The sequence below is a fragment of the Trachypithecus francoisi genome, unplaced genomic scaffold (genome assembly GCF_009764315.1).
Source record: "Trachypithecus francoisi isolate TF-2019V2 unplaced genomic scaffold, Tfra_2.0 Lachesis_group15, whole genome shotgun sequence".
Lineage (NCBI taxonomy): Eukaryota > Metazoa > Chordata > Mammalia > Primates > Cercopithecidae > Trachypithecus > Trachypithecus francoisi.
The window spans coordinates 83,481,039-83,504,519 of NW_022681460.1; the positions used below are offsets into that span (position 1 = coordinate 83,481,039).

The 23,481-nt window shown below is 36.3% G+C and overlaps 1 protein-coding gene and 1 pseudogene across 5 annotated transcripts in view; one reads left to right on the forward strand and one right to left on the reverse strand.

Moving 5' to 3' along the window:
• Window positions 1–2,859: 2,859 nt before the first annotated feature.
• The window catches only part of EYA4 (EYA transcriptional coactivator and phosphatase 4), a 289,104-nt gene continuing 268,482 nt past the window's right edge, over window positions 2,860–23,481 (reverse strand). For 3 of the 5 annotated variants that reach the window (XM_033235411.1, XM_033235413.1, XM_033235410.1), the window contains 6 exons: window positions 18,846–18,904; window positions 18,587–18,747; window positions 16,190–16,304; window positions 12,128–12,249; window positions 10,036–10,136; window positions 2,860–6,221 (listed from right to left, as the gene is read on the reverse strand). In XM_033235411.1, the coding sequence (XP_033091302.1) occupies window positions 6,141–6,221; window positions 10,036–10,136; window positions 12,128–12,249; window positions 16,190–16,304; window positions 18,587–18,747; window positions 18,846–18,904 (639 nt within the window). In that variant the 3' untranslated portion in view covers window positions 2,860–6,140. Of the gene's footprint in view, window positions 6,222–10,035; window positions 10,137–10,174; window positions 10,276–12,127; window positions 12,250–16,189; window positions 16,305–18,586; window positions 18,748–18,845; window positions 18,905–23,481 lie in introns of all 5 variants that reach the window. The other 2 variants (XM_033235414.1, XM_033235412.1) reach the window with 1 other exon arrangement.
• Window positions 19,006–20,907, forward strand: LOC117098059 (annotated as a pseudogene).

Here is a 23,481-nt window from a genome sequence, read left to right on the forward strand (position 1 = left end):
CATTGTCCTTTAGCCATAGAGACACTGTCCCTGCAAGCTGCAATCAAAAGGCATTTTGTTGCGAGGGAAAATAATCATCTGGCTTGTATAGAGTTATATGCATTGTTAGAGATTCTTTAGCATATTATGTTTGGAGATTTTTCAAATTGTGTGCTAACACAGACCTGGAAGGTTCTGTGGATGAAGGAAAAGCTAAGTAATAATGGCTACTATTTCCATTAAAAGTCAGAACTTGGGCACGATGAACATTTTCCCCTTAAGCCTCTGAGAGAGCATCTTTGTTGACTGCAGTATATCCCAAGAATTGACTCTGGCCCAGTCAAATGTAGACTGCTTTGTGTAGTGACCTGTGTATTAGAACACATGTATACTTTGCCAGAATTACATCCAATAACTTTTAAAGAATATACAAAACCATGCAGAGATGTTAAATAAGGGTTATCAGTCTGGGTGCAGTGGCTCACACCTGTACTCTCAGCACTTTGGGAGGCTGAGGCAGGAGGATTGCTTGAGTCCAGGAGTTCGAGGTTACAGTGAGCTATGATGGCGCCACTGCACTCCAGCCTGGGCAACAAAGCAAGACCCTGGATCAAAAAATAAATGGTTATCTTTTGCTAACTAAATAACATCTGACACTTTAAAACTTTTTTTTGTTTGTTTCATGGACTCAGAATCATGAACTGCACAGTTTGCACACAGATCTGATTTTTACATGTTTTTGTGTGTGTGGCTTTAAGTAATTTCAGTCAATTAAGCCTACTAATATTGCATACTTTTTCTTTTATGAAAGGGAAAAAGGAAGTATAAAGTAGGCAATCACTGATTCATTGTAAACATTTTTTTATCCAGACGATCATTCTCAGATCACATATAATCTTTTTTCCATTACATCTTTGCTTATGGCCATCCTTGCTCTTTATTTTCATAAGTTATTAGGCCAGCAAATACTCCAGCTAAGGTATAAAAATTTACATAGGTCCTGTGTATGTTTTCTTCTCTCCTTTTCCTTTCAAATATAGCTCGACCATTTTTTTCTTTTTTTGAGACAATCTCGCTCTGTCTTCCAGGCTAGAGTGCAGCAGTGTGACCACAGCTAGCTGCAGCCTCCACCTCCCAGGCTCATGTGCTCCTCCTATCTTGGTATCATGAGTAGCTGGGACTACAGGCACACACTATGACATCTGACTATTAAAAAGAGAGAGAGAGAGAGAGAGAGAGAGAGAGAGAGAGAGAGAGAGATCTTTCTATGTTGCCCAGGCTGGTCTTAAACTCCTGAACTCAAGTAGTCCTCCCACCGGCCTCCCAAAGTGCTGGGATTATAGGAATGAGCCATCACACATGGCTCTCTACCACTTTAAATCTCTTCAATTCTAGATCATGCTCATGTAAGTGTTTTCCTAAAGTTTATACATTGTAATGGATGAATCAACAACACAAAAATAAATGTGTATCATGTTGGATTAATCTAAGAACTAAGTATTTTTTATCAGTAAAGAAGGAAAATGCTGGAAGTGTTGGGGAAGCAGGTGCAATTTCAGAGAGGAGGACCTTTACAGCCAAAAAGGTGTTCTTTAAGAACTGAAGAAACATAGGGCATAGGTGATACAAAGATCGGGGTGAAAACCTCTTCAAGTAGAAGGAATGGTGAGTGCAAAGGGCCTGCAGCAGGTGGGTGGGTGCAGGTATGTGCCAAACACGGAGGTGGCTGTTTGGCAGTGAGTTGTGAGACAGAGGAAGGGAGAGCTCACCAGGGATGGTGCCTGTGGGCCTTACAGGCCGTTGTGAAGGTCACTGGTGTTTGTGCCAAGCGAGCTGGAAAGCCAGCTGCTGGAGGTTTCCAAGAAGAGGAGAGATATCCTCTGATGCACAGTATGGCTCTGGCTAGTGTGATAAGATATGATGAAAGGGTGTGAGGGCCAGAGAAGGGAGACTAAGCCAGAGGCTGACGTACTTATCTAGGTGAGAAAGGATGCCGGTTCCGGCTGGGGTAATAGTTGTGGGAGAGGTGAGAAGAGGCCGGTGCAGAAGCACAAGCTCAGATTTAGACATGGTGATTTGAGAGGTCCTTTCTTCCAAGCAGGTGTATAAATAGCCAAACAAGATACAATTGTTTGGGGAGCTGGGATATGATACATATAATTTAGTCTTTCTCACAAATTCAATTTCAGTGGCAACTGGATATAAGAGAAAACAAAGGAAGTTTACATATTAAATTTATTGTAAACATTATCATTGTTTTCTTGTAAACCAGTATTGATTTTTGGATGGTGTAAGGCTTACTAGAATGTTGCCACATAACTCCACTTAAATATCATTAATTTGGAGGCTAACATTTTTAAAGGCTGTGAATGAGCAGAGGTTGATCTGAAACTTGTGTTTGGTTTACACGTGAACAAGAGATTCACAAATAAATAAATACTATACACCAGGCAATAAAGGAGCTATAAAATCTGTTACAGAAAACTACCTTTTTTCCTCTTGGAAGATACTTATAAACTACGTCCCATATTCACCTAGAGGATACTTGCTTTAAATATTCTAATAGGTCTAAATATTTTAATTATTTTATCATTAGTGAATTGTGGCTACATTATGCATTATACTTATTTGAATGTAGCTATCTGTGTGTAAAAAATTATGCAGCTGACAACTTTTCAGTAAAGCAGCCCACTTTTAGTCGTAATTAGTAATGTTTTACTGGGTTACATCTCATTTCGCTTTAACTGAAAATTATGCAACCTAGGCATAAAACAGAAAAGTTATGAAGACCAGAAACCTAAATACAAATTTCACATGATTTAGAACCAAGCTAAATAAACACACAAAAACTCTATAACATGGGAGGGTGAAGGAAATGAAAACAATTGCAAAGGTATTTATTGAGAAATAGTAAAGATATACATATTTTTACAAGCTTTTAATATTAATTTACATTTCTTTAAATTACGTAGGCCCCGATAATCTATATTTTACTAATACATAACAGAAACCCTTGACATTGTGAGATGTTCATAATGCTACCATAGTCGGGAGTCAAAATGCAACTTTGGCTCATGATGCTTAAGTTTGTTTTCAAAAGAAATACTAAATGCCATATTCACTGAGAATGTAGGCTTGTCATAAACAAATGTGCTTTAAAAAAACAACTTCATATAGGAGCATGCTGTTGACGCTATTCTGAATCTTAGCTCATCGCAGACTAAGGAGAAAACATTTTTAGAGACAGTTATTACCTACTTGTTGTGTGCAAACTGTATAATTCTAAAATATGTTTTTGCCTCTGAATTTGATTTACAAAATTTTGCAGGGGCATAGTGTTCTAATTGTATGCTATAATACTGTAGCCAGGCCACCTATTTTTTTACTGAAATTACGTGGTCTTGATATTTTTAAGGTGCAACACAAGATGGTTATCTTTTGTAGTAATATACCAACCTGTATACATAAGAGCCGAAAACCCACTTTAGTTACAGAACATTTTTCAAACTGGTTTACAATAAGGCACAATAGTCCATATGTCAATAGGAGGTGGGAATTGCCAAGGGGTTCGTTTTGTGTTTGTTAGTTCAGTTTTCGTTTTTCAGATTAGAAAGGAGGAGGATTTTCTGTTCCTAAGGTGGGAAGGGAAGAGTTCTACTTTGTGCATGCTCAATGTCCCATGGCCAAGTTGTGATGCTGGCTTGTGGGCCTGCACCATTGTTGCGCCAGACAAGCTGTTCTCCGTCAACCTAGCATTTAGGTTTTATGCCGGCAGCCTCTTCTGAACACAGAATCAGAAAAAGAGATGTGTGTGAGAAACTGCATGGGTGATGCAAACAGCCAGCCTCTCTTTGCCCTTCCAAGGGGTGTTTCTTTCTGCACCTGCAGACTTAGCAGCATAAAAAGCCTTGCTTGTTTGATATGAAAAGACTTAAAAATTCATACCTAATGCCACAATTCTATCATTTAAAGAAACCAGCTATACAGTAAAGATAATTTGTTTTTATTCACAGTAATAAATACATAAGGTTTTAGTGCACAACATAATTAAGTACTGATAATCAAGGCAACACTTAAATTTTTTTACTGCTATTTTCAAGCTAAGGGCCAACAGAAGTATAAGATTTACTATCATTATTTTTATATTATTAAATGTATTCCAACTTTAATTTGCCTGGAATAGTACTTGGGGCAGAGGCAGCCAAAAGCTACAAAATTTAAAGGCTAAGTTTAAGGTTTAGATGATGAAATCACAATCTTGTACAAAATTCGGATCTCAATATCTCTCTGCCCAGTATAAACATGGCCTTAGCATTCAGTAAAGAAATATAGGTTTGTAGCCCAAAGAAATGAAATCTATTTCCACAGTGAATGTTGTGATCTGTGAGCAAAATGTAGACTTTATTGAAGCCACAGAGGCCTCAGTTGATGAACTCATGAACCAGCCTCTGGCTAGGGGCACTGACTAGTAGCCTGACTCTAGCATCCACATTATGACATTTTAAACACAGAACTGCAGGTGCAGACACCATAAAAATACTCTAGTTCTTAAAGTCTTAAATTTCCACAAGGGAAATCATGTCATAGGAAATAAGAGGAGAACCTGTATCGTGTTCCCAACATGGGCTACACACAGGGAAAAAAACCATGCAAACACAACGATGACGGGCTCTTCTTATAATGAATGCCATCCATTGCGCAGTAACAACACAGGCAGAAACTAACATATGCAAGTCTGTCATGAGGAGAACCTACATTGATGTATTCAGATGGAGAACCAGGTACTATTTTACTATTGTCATTTCAGTAACGCTGCCAAGATCCAACTCACTTGCTGATTTAATTTATGATGATATTCTAGGTAACATTTTCATAAACTCATTGCTTTCATCAGATACCATCTGGGAGATCTGCCTTCCATTACTGATGATATTTTCATTTTTGCAATGGCATTGGGAATAAACACACTTAGCTTTATTTTAAGCCATGCCCACTCAATGTGAATTTTACGTCATGTCCATGGCATATTCTAAAAAAGTTAATGTGATAATTGCTCATGATTTGCATGATAATATCCTCCTCTATGCAACTTACACATATCAAAAGTCTCAACCTCAAAACTGCAAGTTGTCATGAATATGGCTCTTAGTTTTCTCCAGTAAAACTGTAGAAGGGGTACTTGAGACTTCTACATACATTTCACTTTCTAAGTGAAGGTCCCACAGTCTTTCCCAAACCTTCTGCTTATGGTTGGATGCGCAAATAGTTGCCTCATACAATTATTGGAATTATTAAGAACCCAAATAAAACACAAGCTTTCCTTTATTGTTGTTGTTTTCTTATTGCAACAAATACTCAGTTTCTTGCTGATGCGGTAATTAAGCTTTGAGAGCCTGACTTTTAAATTTGGTCATGTTAAGAATCATCACAAAGGATTTTTTTTTCATTATCTACAGAGATTTTAACCAAAGTTATATTGTAACACACAAATGCTGTCTTGTGTTTAAGGCACAACACATCAGTATGAACATTCTGTTTGCCAAACTTAAAAAAGAGACAATATTATATTCCCATTTCCCCTCCCACTCCCCTCCCCGACAAATGAAAGAAAAATTGCATCCACTTTGAAAGTCAGCTGCTAATAAAGTCACAGTAAATTACTTTCATCAATAATTTACACAAATTACAGGTCTAAATAGGACTGTCCTTATACAGTCTGAGTGCATTCCAATTCAGATTTTCTGGGCTAGGTAGGCTAAAGTCAGATTCAAACCTCAGGGCTGAGAAGATCTCCCAATTTGAGGAATGTTGTTGACCACCTTGTCAGACGGAGCATGTGTGTTGCTGCTTTGCCAGGGTAAGAGTTCTTTGCTAAAGCTGCTCATTCCAGTTTGGACTCATTTGGTGTGTACCAGCAACCTCCACAGATTTTTCAAAAACCCATTAAAGTGTTGTAAATATAAGACCATAGAGTTTCTTTTCTGTAGCACTAAAGTTTAACTCCATTAAGCAATCTGAATTCTTCATTCTGGAATTTTTATTCCAAATATGATTTCATCCATTAAGACAATTTATATGTGTAGAGCCAGAGGCATTGAATCACACATAAAAATTCAGTGTACTTGAAATATAAAAAATGGATCTCCGGCTAGAGAACACAGTTACAAATACTCTAATTCCAGTGCTTGGTGGAGAGCCAGGAGGTCTGAGTGACTGGATATCCTCCAGAAGGGCATGTTGTGCTGCACAGTTAGGAGGAGGAGGGGTGGGAGAGAGAAGGGGAAGGAATGAGGCATGGAGAGAGATCACAACCATTGTCTCAATGAAGCAGCAGCACACACACAGGGCTGTGTGGCCCACCCACGTTCAGGGGAGGGAGTCTAAAGGGGGGATGATCATACGTGAAGGCTTGGCAGCACCAATATGGCATTGTCAAAGTAACAGAGAAATAGATCTGAACTGGATTTTAATGAGAATAATAGCAAATATTAACACTTCTTAGATAGTTTAATATTTATTCTGGAAGTATCACTACCAACATCGACATCTGGGAAAGCAAGTGGGTATCACAATCCTACCTGGCTGATGGAAAGCAAGTTTGAATCAGTGCATCTCTCCTACAGGCCTCTCTCTCAGTCAAAAATAAAATAAAACAAAATGATAAGCTTCTTAATTTTGTTAATCTAGGAAGAAAAGAGGGTGAATTCCTTTCTGTATAAAAATAATTTGAAACAGGACTATATAAAGTAGAAAAAATGTGGGGATTATAACTTTCTTACTTGTCTGGGACAACCAATAACTTAAGCCAGTCGAGTCGACCTGGTTTATTTCACTGGCGTAGAATTGACAGAAAGTATCTAGCATACATTTTCAATGGGGAAGATATCATCCCCAAGGGGACAAAAATGAGTTCTTGTGGGGCAGAAAATCTTAGACATTACAACGGTTTGTGCCCTCTAAAGACATACTATAATAGTATACAGTACATATGTGGCATTAAAATTTCATGAAAGGGAGTAATTAGAAAAAAATTGTTGGCCGGGCGCGGTGGCTCAAGCCTGTAATCCCAGCACTTTGGGAGGCCGAGACGGGCGGATCACGAGGTCAGGAGATGGAGACCATCTTGGCTAACACGGTGAAACCCCGTCTCTACTAAAAAATACAAAAAACTAGCCAGGCGAGGTGGTGGGTGCCTGTAGTCCCAGCTACTCGGGAGGCTGAGGCAGGAGAATGGCGTAAATCCGGGAGGCGGAGCTTGCAGTGAGCTGAGATCCGGCCACTGCACTTCAGCCCGGGCGACAGAGCGAGACTCCGTCTCATAAAAAAAAAAAAAAAAAAAAAAAAAAAAAAAAATTGTCTAAAGAGTCCCCGCTGGCAATGATAATGAAAAAGAAAAAACACTGCACTACAGGAACTGACAAAACAAAAGCATGATTTATAAGTTTGGGCTGATGACAACTTCTAGAATATGCACATATAAAATATTCATGTATATAAGGGAAATGAGTATACAGATATAAAACATGCAAATGATATTTTATGTAAGAACTAAGTAGCATAACAATCTTTAATGCTATATAATTCCTTGCTGCACACTACGGTAACCACCAGCCACATGTGGCTATGGAGCACTTGAAATGTGGTTAGTCCAGTTTAAAATACATAATGCATTTCAAAGACTTAGAACAAAACAAACAAACAAAGAGAAGGTAAACATGACTTCAACAATTTTTACATTAATTAGATATCAAGACAATTATTTTGGATATACTGGGTTGACATGTTATTAAAATTAATTCTACCTGTTTCTCTTTAATTTTTTAAAATGTGGCTTCTAGAAAATTTCAAACTACATATACAGCTTGTATTAATATTATATGTTTCTGCAGAAGAGTGCAGACATTCCTATTCCTAAACTTTGATATTTCTTCTTAAATTTCTCAAACAAAGTATGTCTAGGTCAAATTAAGGCATAGAAATTCACATAGAAGTAACTTTTTTTTCATTCAGCTCAGATCTATTTGTAACAACAAAACAGTACTTAACATTTCTGCACATGCGATTACTGCTACATCCAAAGAAAAGCATGCATTCTGGGTACTAGAGAAACCAACCACCTCTGCTTTAAAATAGAATAACAAGCCTTCACCATCACCAAAACTGTACCTACATAAACAACCATTTGGAAATAGCATTCTATCTGATATTCTTTTCCATTCAGGGTCATGCCTTTCCTTCCTGAAGTTTTAGGTATAAAGAAGATGGTATAACAACTGGGGAAACCGAATTTAAACATTAATGCTGTGGAAAACAGGTCGACTGGGTTAAGTTTTAATTGTCAAAAGCATACAGTGTTACTGGTTTGGAAAAATGAATTATATTAGTCCTTACCTAAATATACGTGAATTTAATTTGTATAGGCTAAAAGACACGTACATTGAGCAGGAGTGGGGCTGTATTACTAATCACTGGCTGCTCTTTGTTGTGTATAACTATGGTGTCAATAAGAAACATCACAACACAGACTCAGGACATTGACATACTCCAGAAGATATTTCAGTTGAGTGTGACTGGAAGCATTTCAAATAGTAGTCAGCAATGAAAGCTGTATTTCTTGAGGCTGCAGCCCTGACCTCATACAGGACGTGCTTGGGGCCAGTGTGCTGTCTTGGGTCATTGACACTGCTAATGAAGGCTGAGGTGTTCTGTGGGAGGCAGAGCCTGAACCCACTCTCTTAAATGTAATCGAAAAGCATGGAGATTTCAAGTATGGCTGCCAATACTGTCACCAAACCTTCTAAAGTGGAAGTGCTTTCCTTTTCTTCATTTTGCTTGATTTAAATTGACTAGAAAAATACATCAATTCCTTTCTCTTATAGCCATAAACTTTTCTATAAAACTGTTTATGTTGACTATTTTTTGAAAACAGGTAAACACTCCAGCACATGCAAGCGGCAAAGCCTTTATTAGATGATGATTTAAAATCTCCTTAGGGTGATACAGAAAACATTCTTTCTATGTAAAACAGTATAAGCTGGTATGTCACTGTTTAGAAATACTAATTCATCATTTGGCTTTGTTTTGTAAATTCTATCACTTTTATCTTGGCTAGATGATATTTTTCTATCATTCAGTGAAGGCAGCAGTAGACCTTAGGGTGGAGTTGACCAACAGTCTGGTGTTGGGGGCCAATCCTGATATCACTCTTCTTTTGATGTTGAACCAACCATTTAACGGTTTTTAATTGCCTTGGTTTCTTCTTCAGAAATATGGGACAGATGAAAAGGCTTATAAAAATACTGAGGGCCTATGGGATCTTCTGAATGTGTTCAAAGCCAGCTGCTTGGCTTCAATCAAGTACCACTGGCTCACCAGAACAGATGAAACTCTTCCAGGAGATGTGAGGCACATTACGGCTAAGACAAGTTGGTGCAAAAGGATCTGAGCAATACATCCCATTTCAGTAGCACTTATTAAAATCTCTTGTAGCAGTTTTTCTTCAGCTATTAAATCTGCCCTCAGCATTCCTTACCACGGAGCATGCCTACTTCCAGGCACTTACGAGGACCATATGGCATGCAGGTCTCATGAACTACTCACATGACTTTTGTATGGAGCTCATTAATCTTTATCTTGCTAAATTTCATGTGCTTAACAATGGCTATTCTCCCCCCATCTTTCTTGCAGATCCCCTGGCTCATGTATATCTGTGCACATTGTATGTGTTTTAATATATACAGATGCATCTATATAAGCATGTATATATATGCCCACACAAATACATATATGACTATATATATTTACTATGTGTATATACATTCAAACATATAAATAAATATAACTAATTTTCCCTGCATTCCCTATCAAATTTCAGGCAAAAAATGCTAAACTCCAAATGGTTTATTTGAATGTAAGTATTGACCCTCTCATGCTCTTATTGCTTTGCATCTATAAATTTAAATCATTTGTCAAGCTGCCATTGGGCCAAACTACAGAAATGCAAACAAAAAGGCTTGCATTAGAAGTATCACACCAACATTGTTTGAGACAGGTTACCTTTTTTGCTGCCTGTTCTTCTTCTACACCATCCCCAATTACAACATACACTACTTTTCTGCCAAACCTTTGCATTATTCGTTCAAAGCAACTTTCTTTTCCTGGAAGATAAACGAGATAAAGTTCAGAGTGAAGTTACCTGGTTAGCGGCATGCTCCTCATCTCGGCCATCTCCAATCACAACATAAGTTATGTTAGTGCCAAATCTGGACACTATACGCTCAAAACAGCTTTCCTTGCCTGAAAAACAATGCACTGCTTATTCTTCCAGCCACTGCATTCATTAACCTAAAGATTCATAAAGTGTTAAGTTAATGCCTCTTGAACATCACTTAAACTGGCTCACAACCTCTGGGTTTATGAAATCAACACATATTTGTATAATGTTAAGGCATTACTTAGGACAGATGATTAAACCAATGTGTTTCACACTCCAAAAATATCAGTAGGGTTAAGCATTTGACCTAGAGAAAATATTAGTATGTTTTTCTCCACCAACAGAGTATGGGGAAACTTTACAGGCAACTCTAAGTTTTAACAACCTTTGTTTGCTTAATTCTGTAAATCAATTTTCAGTAGCATAGACAAGTCAGCTAAATGTGTTCTAGAGAAAAACTGAAGGTTTACTGCTAAGAAAAGAGGAAATACTAAGAAGTGAATTTACCTTGATAAACAACTCCTTTCTTCAAGTGGGTGACAGTTAGCCTGCTCAAATAACTTCTACTAAGGGTGCAGTCTGACTGGGCCACAGTACTGACAACACTGTTGTCCTCTGATTGCACTACGGGAACATCACCATGGAATTTCTACATATTCTTTGTTTTTAAAACATTGGCATTATTCTCTAAATTTCACTCCAGAATGTTCATGCAGCCATGGCTACACTTCTGCCTTTTTTCTTAATCTGATGGTTCAGAACTCCAAAAAACACTAGCTTACAGGAAAAAATTAAAATGATTTTTTTTTTCAGATTAAAGAATATAGGGAACTATTTGGCCAACAGAAAGAATACTGCCTTTACTAAAATAAATGTTTATTCTGCTATAAAATTATTCGATTCATCAAAAAGCAAAATTGTCTTCTTTCTATTAGTCCTGCTGACATAAATACATACATTTAGATTAAAAATGTATGGTACTGATATCCAGGCTCTGAACTGTAGTGCTTATGATAATGTGAAATTTACTCTACAGAAGCTTGGCTCTCCTTAACTGTACTCTTGAAACAGCTGCAACTGGAGGCTCCTTTTGCCAGGGCCAACATCAGACCTCCTCAAAGCCCAGGGCAGGTTATTTTTGGTGGGGGATTTTAGGATTTTGAACTTCTCTTGTCAATGTGCCAGAGCCTACGTTTGTTGACCTTCAAGGCATATTACACAACCCATTTATTTTCCCAAGTATTTCCTTGACAGACAATGGAATACATCAGTTTTCTTTGAAGTCTTTCAATACAGCAGAAGTTGATGAAGTTTTACTTTTGAATGTTCATTAGAAGTTGGAGTCTGCGAGAAATGCACTTAAAAATCAAAGATGGCGCCACAAACAGATATTATCTAAATAAACAAGGCTGTGGCTCTTTGATTGCTACTGCACATTTTTGGAAATGTAGATTTCCAGTCACTCATGTGTTACGAATATTCCTATTATGTTTTCTGATTCATAAAATTCTTTTAAATTTTTTCTGTAATTAAGGGCACTAGTTCAATCCATCAAAGAATCCCCTGCAAAGCCAAAATAGTATTTTTATCTTGGATCTAGATTATTGCATATGCAAGGATGCAACATTATACTCTATACTAATTAAATTATTAAATACTATGGCTAGAGATATTACATATTATTTAAATAACATGTGCTGTAATATTCTGTGAAATACAAGAATGAAATAGCTATACTCAGATACTGAGTTCTTAATGTCACTAGGCAACAGTTCTCAAAAAATTCATACATGTACAATGAGTTGCAGGGACTTTGTAATTTGAACTTCACCCAAATTTGTTTCATGTACTAAGTGAAATTGCTGAAAAAGGGAACCATGCAGAGACACACAGATGTGTACACATTCCATACAGAGTTTAAAATAATTTCCTTACCTATTTTAGTTGCACTGTAAATATTCTCAATGGGGAAAGCACCTCCTAAACTATAGAGTAGAACCTTCGCAAGTGCTGGGATCAGCTGGGTTGTTGTTACCAAGACATTTACGCAGTTACTCCTAAAATAGGGAGGAAATATACATATTTGTTTTCTAATACTAAATAACTTCTAATAGATTTAAAATTGTCACTGTGGTCTCTAAATTCCTTAATTAATGGTCCCTTTCAATATTCATTAGCTATTGCCTATCAGCAGACAGACACTCCTCAAATAATGGCAGATTATTAAGAAGAATACACAAACCCATGACTATACTGTGATGCTTAAAGTTCTACAAAATATTTTGTCAAAACAATATGCTATTAAAAGTCATACGTAGGTAAGTGTTACAGAATGAAAACATGGTAGAATGAAATAAAACTCAGGCTTTTTAAGTTTAGAGATGTGGTTTTGATATGAACTTTCATGACTTGCACTGTGTGATATTCAGTTACATTTCTTTTTAAATTATAAACACCGTATATACTTGTAACAGAAAAATTTGTGAAAGACAAATATAAAGAAGAAAACAAAAAGCATTAATTATTATGTAACCATTCAGAGATAACCGCTCTCTCCATTTCATGCATTTACTTTCAGTGTTTCTGTTCATATATAGATTTTGTTTTCCCATTGGGAACATTCTATATATTCAATTTTGTATTATACTTTATGTATTTATATCATGAGCCTATTTGTTTATATCTATTAACTATTACTTCCCCTCTCCCAACAAAACAATGTATAAAAACTACTCTACCATGTAGATGCACCAGAATTTCTTAAAGTTAAATTCAATTGCTTAAGTGGCTTTTGATTTCTAAATATTATAAGTAATGCTACCTAAATATATTCTTACATCTTTGATTATTCTTAGACTATATTCGTAGAATAATTAGGGTCAGAGGGTAAGTTAATTTTGCTAGGGGTTCTAATACATAATTCGACAAAGCATCTGTTTTTCTGACATTCCAGGCATTTTGTGAAAACTATTGGGTTGGTGCAAAAGCAATTTTGTTTTTTGCCATTAAAAGTAATGGTAAAACTGCAACTGTATCAATATGGTAATATATGTGGATAACTCAGCAAATTCCATAACAACTATTTAATGTATGTTGATTTTTCTCCTCCCTTCCTTGTTATATCTTTATTTATTTCTGGAATATCACATATTCCTTTAGTTGCCTTAAAGCCATCTGTTTAATAATTAATCTGTATATATTATAAAGTATATATAATCTAATAATGTAATAATCTTTTTTAACTTATAGAGAAGACCTCTTTTAGAAATAATGAAAGTTATCAACCTCCTTCTCAGAGAAATGCACACTCCACAACATTTTACACATCATGTCAGTGCTCAGGGGTCCTCACACTCCAGTGTCCTTGACATTTGGTCTCTGTTGTCACCAATTACAGGGGACATGAGACAGCAAGTCCATTTCAAATGGCCTTAACTGTTATACATTTCTTCCTTATATAGAGCCAGAATCTCCCTTGCAGGATTCCTACTCAATGGTCCCAGTTCTTTCCTTTCCAGACACAGGGAGAAATCTAATTGATTTTCAGCCTAATATCTGAAACAGTTGAAATTGGTAATCTTGTTCCACACATGACTCTTCTGACTAAGCTCTCTGGCTCCTCCTTCCATCTGTTTCTTTTATGTGGTTCCCACAGTCCAAACCCCTGTGACTACCATACTTGACACAGGCTGCTTCAACCCTGTCACAGCCCCCACTGGAATATGGTGCCTAGAACTGACAAACTAAGCTGCCATGGCTTCCTCAATCAGACACAGGAAGCTACTTCCCCTCCGCTCTCCATTTGGAATTTCTGCTATCCATGCAGCTCCGCCTGTGCCACGGGTCAGAAGCTGTGCAGGATGTGACAACTATTCATTTACTTCCATGTTCTTAATATTAACTTTTTTTTTCTGCCCTGTCAGGCTTTTTCTTCATTCTGATTCAATTAGTCCAAATAAATCTTTCTCTGAATGCTGTGTTCCCCATACATTTATTAAGCATGCTTTTTCTCTTCTTTTTTTAAAACTAGCAATTTGTCATCTTATTCATTAATCTTTTCTTTTTTAACTTCTATTTTAAGTTCAGGGGTACAAGGGCAGGTTCGTTACATAGGTTAACTTGTGTTATGAGGACTTGTTGTACAGATGATTTCATCATCCAGGTATTAAGCCTAATACCCATTTTTTTTCCCGATCCTCTCCCTCCTTCCATTTTCCACCCTCTGAAAGGCCCCAGTGTGTGTTGTTCCCCTCTATGTGTCCACATGTTCTCATCATTTAGCTCTCACTTATAAGTGAGAACATGCGGCATTTGGTGGGAGTGTGAATTAGTTCAGCCATTGTGGAAGGCAATGTGGCGATTCCTCAAAGACCTAAAGACAAAACTACTATTTAACCCAGCAATCTCAGTACTGGGTATATACCCAAAGGAATATAAATCATTTTATTATAAAGACACACGCACACACATGTCCACCGCAGCACTATTCACAATAGCAAAGACATAGAATCAACCAAAATGCCCATCAATGATAGCCTGGATAAAGGAAATGTGGTACATATACACCATGGAATACTATGCAGCCATAAAGAAGAACGAGATCATGTCCTTTGCCAGGACATGGATGGAGCTGGAGGCCATTATCCTTAACAAACTAACACAGGAACAGAAAAACAAATACTGCATGTTCTCATTAATCTTTTCTTTTCTTTTTTTTTTTTTTTTTGAGGCAGAGTCTTGTTCTGTCTCCAGGCTGGAGTACAGTGGCATGATCTTGGCTTACTGCAACCTCTGCCTCCCAGGTTCAAGCGAGTCTCCTGCCTCAGCCTCCCGAGTAGCTGGGACTACAGGTGTGCGCCACCACGCCAAGCTAATTTTTTTTTTTTTTTAGTAGAGACAGGGTTTCACCATGTTGGCTAGGATGATCTCGATCTCCTGACCTCGTGAGCTGCCCGCCTTGGCCTCCCAAAGTGCTGGGATTACAGGCATAAGCCACCGTGCCTGGCCCATTAATCTTTTCTTAACGGAAATGCTGACAGATTCTTTTTTTAGCTTTTATTTTAGGTTCAGGGATACAGATGCATGTTTGCTATATAGGTAAACTTACCTCACGGGGGTTTGCTATATAGATTATTTCATCACTCAGGTACTAAGTCTAGTACCTAACAGTTACTCTTTCTGATCCTCTACCTCCTCCTGCCCTTCACCCTCAAGTAGGCCCCAGTGTCTGTTGTTTCCCTATATGTGTCCATGAGTTCTCATCATTTAGCTCCCACTTACTAAGCATGTTTTTATTTATTCACCTAACTCAGATATAAAATCACGGAAGCAGACAGTACAGAGATTCAACTCTACCTTACCAGCTATCATGTTCCAGACTTACATCACTGTATGAATTAGCATATATGGCACCTGGTTGTACAACTGGTCACAAATCGATTTAATTCTGCTCTCTATATTGACACAAGTCAGAATTTCACTGTTTAGTTCAAACAACAAAATGGTTAGAATTTTTTCAAGAGCTTTCTCTTGCTTTTCTGATGTGCTCACATTATGTGTATTATCCATTATGGCCTAACACCTAAAACATGCATTTTTTGTGTAAACAGTACTGTTTTATATTTGCCATCACCCCCTTGTACTTTGCCACCTACTGAGTTCTCTTTCTCTTTTCATTAGAAGTCATGTAACCATTCTGTGGAGATTATCAGTTGCTATGAGAAGAGAAGGGTGGTGAGATAGGGTCTCCTATTTATTCTGAGAAGTAGCAACCTTCTCTCATCCCAACTCTCTCTCTTTCTCTCTCTCTCTCTCTCTCTCTCTCTTCCCTCCCTCTCTCATGCACATGCACTGAAACTGAAAAATCACTGAACTCAGAATTGGTAGGTACCTTAGAGTCTAAAACAGTCTAGGAATTAAAACATTTTTTATCTATGTTGTACAATCAGAACTAAATCTTCAAAACGATAAACATAGAAAAGTAACAATTCCACTTACCTAGTGCTAATAATTGATAAAGACTTAAGTGCATTTGTTAGCCAGGAATCTGTCAGACCTTCAATCTCTGCCCTTAACTGTAGCCAGGCATCCCTTTTGGCAGGGCCAAGGAGACCTGCAACATCAAAAAGCAAGGCAGAGTTGAGAGATGAATATTTTCTCAGAATATTTAGTTTAGATTCCCTTCTGTCTGGAGTAGATCATTTTTATTTCAGTATATATCAGAAATGCAGAGAGATACAGATTTATGTCCATATTGATCCTTCATTTCTGAATTGATTATCCATTCATTCCTTCAATGAATATTTACTGAACTTCTAGGTCTCAGGTAGTGCCAGTGAAAAGTGGCCCCAGTCTCTGCCCTCACTGATCCTAGAATCTGGTGCAGTCGATCTCACCTAAAGAGCTTTGAACATGCCTCTGCCTGGATCTCATTCCAAGGTACTGTGATATTTGAGGTCTGGAGAAATAGTTGGGTTCCACCAACCTAGGGACACAAACCCCAAATGTTTTGACTGTCTGAAAAACATTTAGCTTCTTAATAATTACAATCATTCCCACTTTCAAACAGTCATAATGGCATCATCATATGTAGCTGTTAATATGTGTCTAATACTACTGCTAATGCTACTATAAATACTTTGTACTGTAAAAAGAAATTAATTTTGTTTAAAATCATGAAGTGTAGGATAGTTATAGACAATAATGAATTACAACATTGATGTTATAAGAAAAAAGACAGATGTGCTAATTTTTTATTTTAAAAGATCCAGTTCTTGATTTTATGATAAAATGAGATCATGTAAATCCATTAAAAAGGAAGTTTCTTATCGAAATTGTGTTTTAGAATATCGGGAGCACATATACACTTGTATGGTTTTTTTTTCAATCAAAATTTATAGTTTCTAGCAAGTGTCATTTGTCCTCATTATAATAAAGAGATGCTCATGTATGACAGAAGACTCGCGGTTGTTTAAAGTTTCTAAGATACAAGATTATTTCTTAGTGGTCTTGTCAACTTAAAATAATGTTATTAATACACCGCAAGAGAAATTATGACATCTGAATGATAAAAATTAACTCAGGTTTCCCAAGGGGATATTTATTTTAAAGCTAAATGTATTATCTACCATTGATTTTTAACTAGAAAATCTACTTATTTGATTTTACAGAAGCATCATGTACAGAGCACTAGAGTGAGTCAGGAAATCAGGGTTTCTCCCCAGAACCCCATGCAAGTAGTAGCTTGAAGGGTCAGTTTCTTATTTGGAAATGAATGTCTTCCATATCTAAGCTCCTTTTTGGGGAGCTTATTAGCCTCTTTGGCTCTACATCTTTTGTTCTCTTGGAGTTAATATGTATCTACTGAGCATCTTTTACGTGTTTTACTGATACGCACTGGGGATACAAGGTGACCAGACACACAGCCCCACCCTCATGATGTATATGGATAGATGTGATTACATACTATATATGAACATTTTATTTACTACATTGTATTCTATGATATATATGTGAATATATGTATGTATAGTGTGCACAAGTATATTTAGTTGTATCATTCTGTTTTGGATTCCAGTTTATGTTCCTCAGTTATTCTTCCTTTTTAGAAAAAAAGAGAAGCACATAAAGAAACAAAATCCTGGGAGATTAATCTGATGTGACCTAATAGCAAATTTTAGGAATCTTGTTTACCTAAAATTGATTCTAATGAGATATCATCAAAGTTTATTTTATACATAAAAGCACATTCAGGATCACAGTTTTGGTATCAAAGGTTTTGCTGTCACCTGTAAAATATGTGAAGGGGTATAAAATGGTTTTGATATTACCTATAGATTATCTGAACTTTTAAAAACTATGATAGTCATACTTGACACTATGCATGAGAAAGATACACTGTCATAAAACATTATTTTTTTAAAAGATAAAATAAACCTGTTGAAAGTCTGAAATGACATGAGTAACTGTTTACATTTATTTTTGATGGGATTTCAGAAAGATAATGCTTGCTAACAACCCTCCTTCAATGACTGAGGCTCTCTTCTTGAGAAAGGTCTTCTTCCCGTTGCCTCGGTCAGCTCCTCTGTCTGGTTTTCACTGATAATGCTCCAAGCACCAGCTGATAAAGGGTAAACTAAATGCCCTGCTATAAATCTTGACCAAACATCTGGGCACAAGGTTACACAAAGAATTCCCAATTCATGTGACAGTGGTGCATGTGTTATTTTGTAGTAAAACTTTTTCCCACCAATTCTAAGGAACTTCTGGCTCAATGTGGTTTAATATGAGCTTTTGTTTGTTTCTTTTACAGCAGAATAGTCTTTAACATGAAACTACAGTTTGAATTCTACCTATACTCGAGTGCCTTTGTTAGATTTAAAAAGCCACACATACCTCCAACATTGTTCTTGTAGGTGTTATATAATTCTTTCACTCTTCTGTAACGAAAAGCCAACTTCCTCATCCAGTCAACCCCTCCTCTTACACCTGTTGGCAAACAAAGGTTTGCACTACTTGCAGCTGCATGGAAGCCATCAGTTGCAAAACTGTAGGTACTGTAACACCCAAAATACATTAAAAAGAAATAATTACATGTGCAAAACTCCACAGCTGAATTTCTGTAGGAAACAGCATACTGAAAGGCATAGCTTACCTTAAGTCCTGCCCATTATCATCAGAGGAAACATCATCTATATGAACTTGATCACATTCCTGTTAAAAACATTGGAAAAGTTATTTGTTTTCTAAATGATGCTTGTTACCATGTTTGAAGGTTTTCCCATCTTCTCATTTGATCAGACTACTGCCAGAAGATGGCAGCGTGTGCCCGTCCATCTCACTGCCTCACTCTTGTTTTCTTCTATTGGGAAATGGCACCATTTCTACCCCAAAACATTTAAATCCAGAAGAGTTCCATAGAAAGGAGGGGTGAGAAAGTACACGGCATGAGGGTTTCTTTAGAGCAATTTAAAAAAATTAATCTTTAAATTATTGATAAGAAATTCTCTTGAATCTTTGTAATCATTTGAGTTCCCTTCTAGCCATTTCTGTTGTGCATACTTAAGCATGGCTAATCTGAAGATACACAAAACTTATTTGGTCTAAACACCTCAGATGGCTACTATTATTTGCCATTTGTTGAGCAGCAACAGGGGGTCTTGCCTTCAGATTATGGTGTCCTGTGGAATTTCCACGACTTCCTGCTGGACCAGAACTACGAAAGAACCATGCTGGTGTTATTTTAAAGTCCTGACCTTTTGACGCAGAAAAAGGGTAATAATCATAGAAATTGACATTTTCTTTTTGTCAAGTTTTTAAATTTTCAAATCAAAAAGACTACTTTTAAGTAAAAGGAAAATAATGAAGATTTATCATCTCAAATGTGCTACAAAATTCCAATCAAAATAAACTTTATGTAAGTATACCCACACAATTGACCTGATTTTAAGTTACTGTGTGCTCAGAACAAATGGGAACTTTTCTGGAAAAGGATTCAATCCTTCTTTGCTGTTCTGAGTCTCAGTCCATCTTCAAATAATCTGCAAAGTTCCAGAGCAATATCATAAGCTCTAAAGGTGAAATTTGGTAAATGCTTAGTTCTCAGAATAATAAATATATAATCCATAAAAATAGATTATTTATAATAAATAACTATAACATATTAACCTCAGCATCTGGTTTAACATTTTGGGCCTCCTTAGTCCCCCCTCAAAGTATTTTACTCATACTCACAGATTCTGACTATGTACATGGTGCTTAGCATTCAAAATTATTATTTTTTTAAATTATTAAATTTGAAACTACACCATACTAAACAAAGGTTTCTCAGCTACTATTTGTATTCATTATTGGGCTTGAAAGTATCTGACAGTCAAATATTTCATATCTAGTCTCCAGATTTCCACACAGAATGCATTTAATCCGGTTCCAGTTGAAAGGCTGAGTTGACTCAGGCTTCCCTTAATATATAAAACTCAGTGACTAGCCCAATCAGTACCTTGTGAGTATGTAACTTGAAAATCCAGGTAAGTTAAAAGTTCATATAATTCACAGAAATTATAGGTTTAGTAAGTTTTGAATAAATCTCCACCTACACGTATGGGTCAAAAAATATAATCTGACTGGAAGTGCCCTGGAGTGCAGCATTTGGTTCACCAGGTTACATACTCGCTTACAGCACCATCTAGCATAGAATAATCACTCCACAATTCTTTCTTAAATAAATGGGAAAAGTCTAGACAAATGCTAATTCTTTACAGGATTACCACAATCATTTAAATTTTCTAACACAAAGTTATGATGATATAAAACAAAAGCATTCTAAATGGTGAGGAGAATAAGAAGATATTTATGTGAAGAGTGGAAGGAAGGAAGAGAGAAGAGTACAGAGACTGCCGATGGAATGGTCTGGCCAGACAGCTATTTAGAAAAAGTCTTCCCCTCTTTGACCAAGTATTGGCTGAAAGGAGTGCAGTCTAAACTGTAACCAAAGGAGGCATTATGCTTCCGGAAAAACATCCAGTAAAGGCATTGCAAGCAATGATGGTAACTGCTGGACTGGGCTTTAAGGAAAAGAGCGGAGAGATTTTACCCATTAGCATAAGGGTTGGAAATAAAGTTTTTCTCCCAGAATATGGAGGCACCAAAGTAGTTCTAAACGATGGGATTATTTCTTATTTAGAGATGGTGATATACTTGGAAAGTCCGTAGACTGAAATAAATCACTATTGAAATGGTGTCGCACGAAGTTGCCTATTCCATTGAAGTTCTGAAATCTTTCCTCATGTAAATAACTTCTGTGTCTCTCTTTTATAATAAATTAGTGACATTCAAAAAAGTGGAGGAATCCTTGTAAATTTCCCTGGTAATCAGAAGTTATTTCTCTATTTAATACTCTCTCATTGTAATTTTTACAGAAATTCCTCTGACATTAAGTATTAACTCGCATGATTAATTTGTACACAGGTTGCCCAAAAACTTATCTTTTACTCCTGAGGACAACAGTATATCACACTTATTGGACCAGATTGGACCAGAAGCTCCATGATTGAAGTTATATTTGAGGTTTTTCCAAATTTAACTTTTCTTTAAATTTATGCCTAGTTAACTATGCCTGTTGACTCTGGATGGTTGCCTGAGGATTACAATCCAGTGAAAGAAACCTGAACTTCCATTATTTACATTTTTAGAAAAAGCTAAATCATTGTTCTTCAATTATTTTTCACTCTGACAAACTCTTTAAGAATCATTTTGACCAAAAAGTGAAATACTGAAAACATTATAATGTTTTGGCTTTAACAAATTTAGTAGAACTCAAACGTTTGAAAATATTCCAGAGCTAACCTTAAATACTTTAATTTTGTTTTACAAGGTAACCAAAAAGTTGTCACTGATATTTATCAGTTATAATTCACAGCAGTCTTTTCTCACTTTTGCCATCTCAAACTTCCTGGAGACTTCTTTTCTGGAGGTCATTCTAACTGAAATAGCACTTTATTTAAACACACAGGTTTCTCTTCTGTTGGGGAGGGTAGTGTGGGCATTTGCCTTCTCTGCAGTTGAGCAGGATGCAGTGAAGTGTTTTATTCGGAGGATTTAAATTTGTATCTTTTAAGGAATTACGTGAGGAACAGCTGCTACTATATATGTTGAAGTATCTACTGAAAGATTTGAGTGTCAAATTAGATGTTTAGGTTTTTAAAAAAAACACCCCGAGAGCTTAAATATTCAACATCAACAATGACAACATAAGAAGCTAATGGTAGAGTTACTCTCTTGAGGAATTCTTTTTGTCAATAAGAGTAGAAATCTTTTAATTCCAGTTACGGAGCCCAAGCCACTTTTTGGCTGTAAGAGGTTTATTGAAATAAAAAATTGTGTGAAAGTAAAACTGCCTTTCAAAGTCAGATGCAGAAGGATAGGGGGCTATGTATGTAACTGTACTGAATGCTTTTGAAAGCTATTGTTTTGATTTTATTAGTTTTAGTGCTTGTTTACTCAAGTCAGTAAAAAACATTTGTGTTTCCTTGGGCACTTTATATGAATGTGCAAGCATTTGTGTGGCACGCGTGTGTAGTGACAGTTCAGTCAATTTATATGCAGTACCTCAATTATTTTATTGATTAAGTACAGCATTGTTGAATAGCTAAGTTCTGTGGTTTGAGTCAAATAAAATTCTTATCATATTCTAAAACACAACTAAAAAGCTATATACTCAGAGAAGAGAAAGTCAATATCAGTATTTTCTCAGGAACTACTCTAACAAAGATCCTGCCAGGTATTTTTGAAATATATATAACATAGTACCTGAACTAAAATAAATGTCTTTAAGTGCCATACATGACTACAACATGTTTTTGATATACCAATATTCATTTCAAACTTGCTAAAGTTAGTTACAAATTCATTATATGCTATTTTCACCTTCTCACTTTAGCATTCTTTTAAAAGTTGGGTAGTAAATTTATTCCACCTGGCTTCTAACGTGCCAGTAAAAAAGCTAAAAGTTCATTTATTCTACTTATTTCCAGTAAAAAATAATTAACCAAATGAAATAAGCTCTTTTACTTGGATACTACCACATAAAATTTCTTTTTTCTTTTTACACCTTTGAAAAGACTAATAATATTAAGATCCTCTTTACAATGAAACTCATCCATACTGATCAACAGAAAAACTAACCCCAAAAGTTATCGCTGTATGTAAAAATTCAAGTTCCGGAAAGGTTAAGGTGTTTGTTATGATCAGGTATATATAAAATCATTCTGTATTCATAAGTAGCAGGATCAATTTAAATCAGGTTTTAGAGAGGTGATTATTATTTGTTATCTAAAACTGAAAGCTTGCCTAGTAATACTGATCTTTCATACTGTCCATTGTAGAAAAAAAAAGAATGCCTCTTTAATCAGACAGTAATTGTATTATTCAGTAAAAACACTGACTCACTGTAGAGAAAAACAACAACAACAGCAGCAAAATGTTATTACACAGATTTCAGCACACATATTTATGGAATGTACTGAACCAATCATTTTTACTCTCATGTCTCAAATATAACTCAAACTGGATTTAAGACCTTGTCATTTAAAAAAAAAAAAAAACTTTCTAACTGGTGCGTTGGTGGGAGAGTAAATTAGTTCAACCACTGTGGAAGACAATGTGGCGATTACTCAAGGATCTAGAACTAGGAATACCATTTGACCCAGCAATTCCATTACTGGGTATATACCCAAAGGATTATAAATCATTCTACTATAAAGACACATGCACATGTATGTTTACTGCAGCAC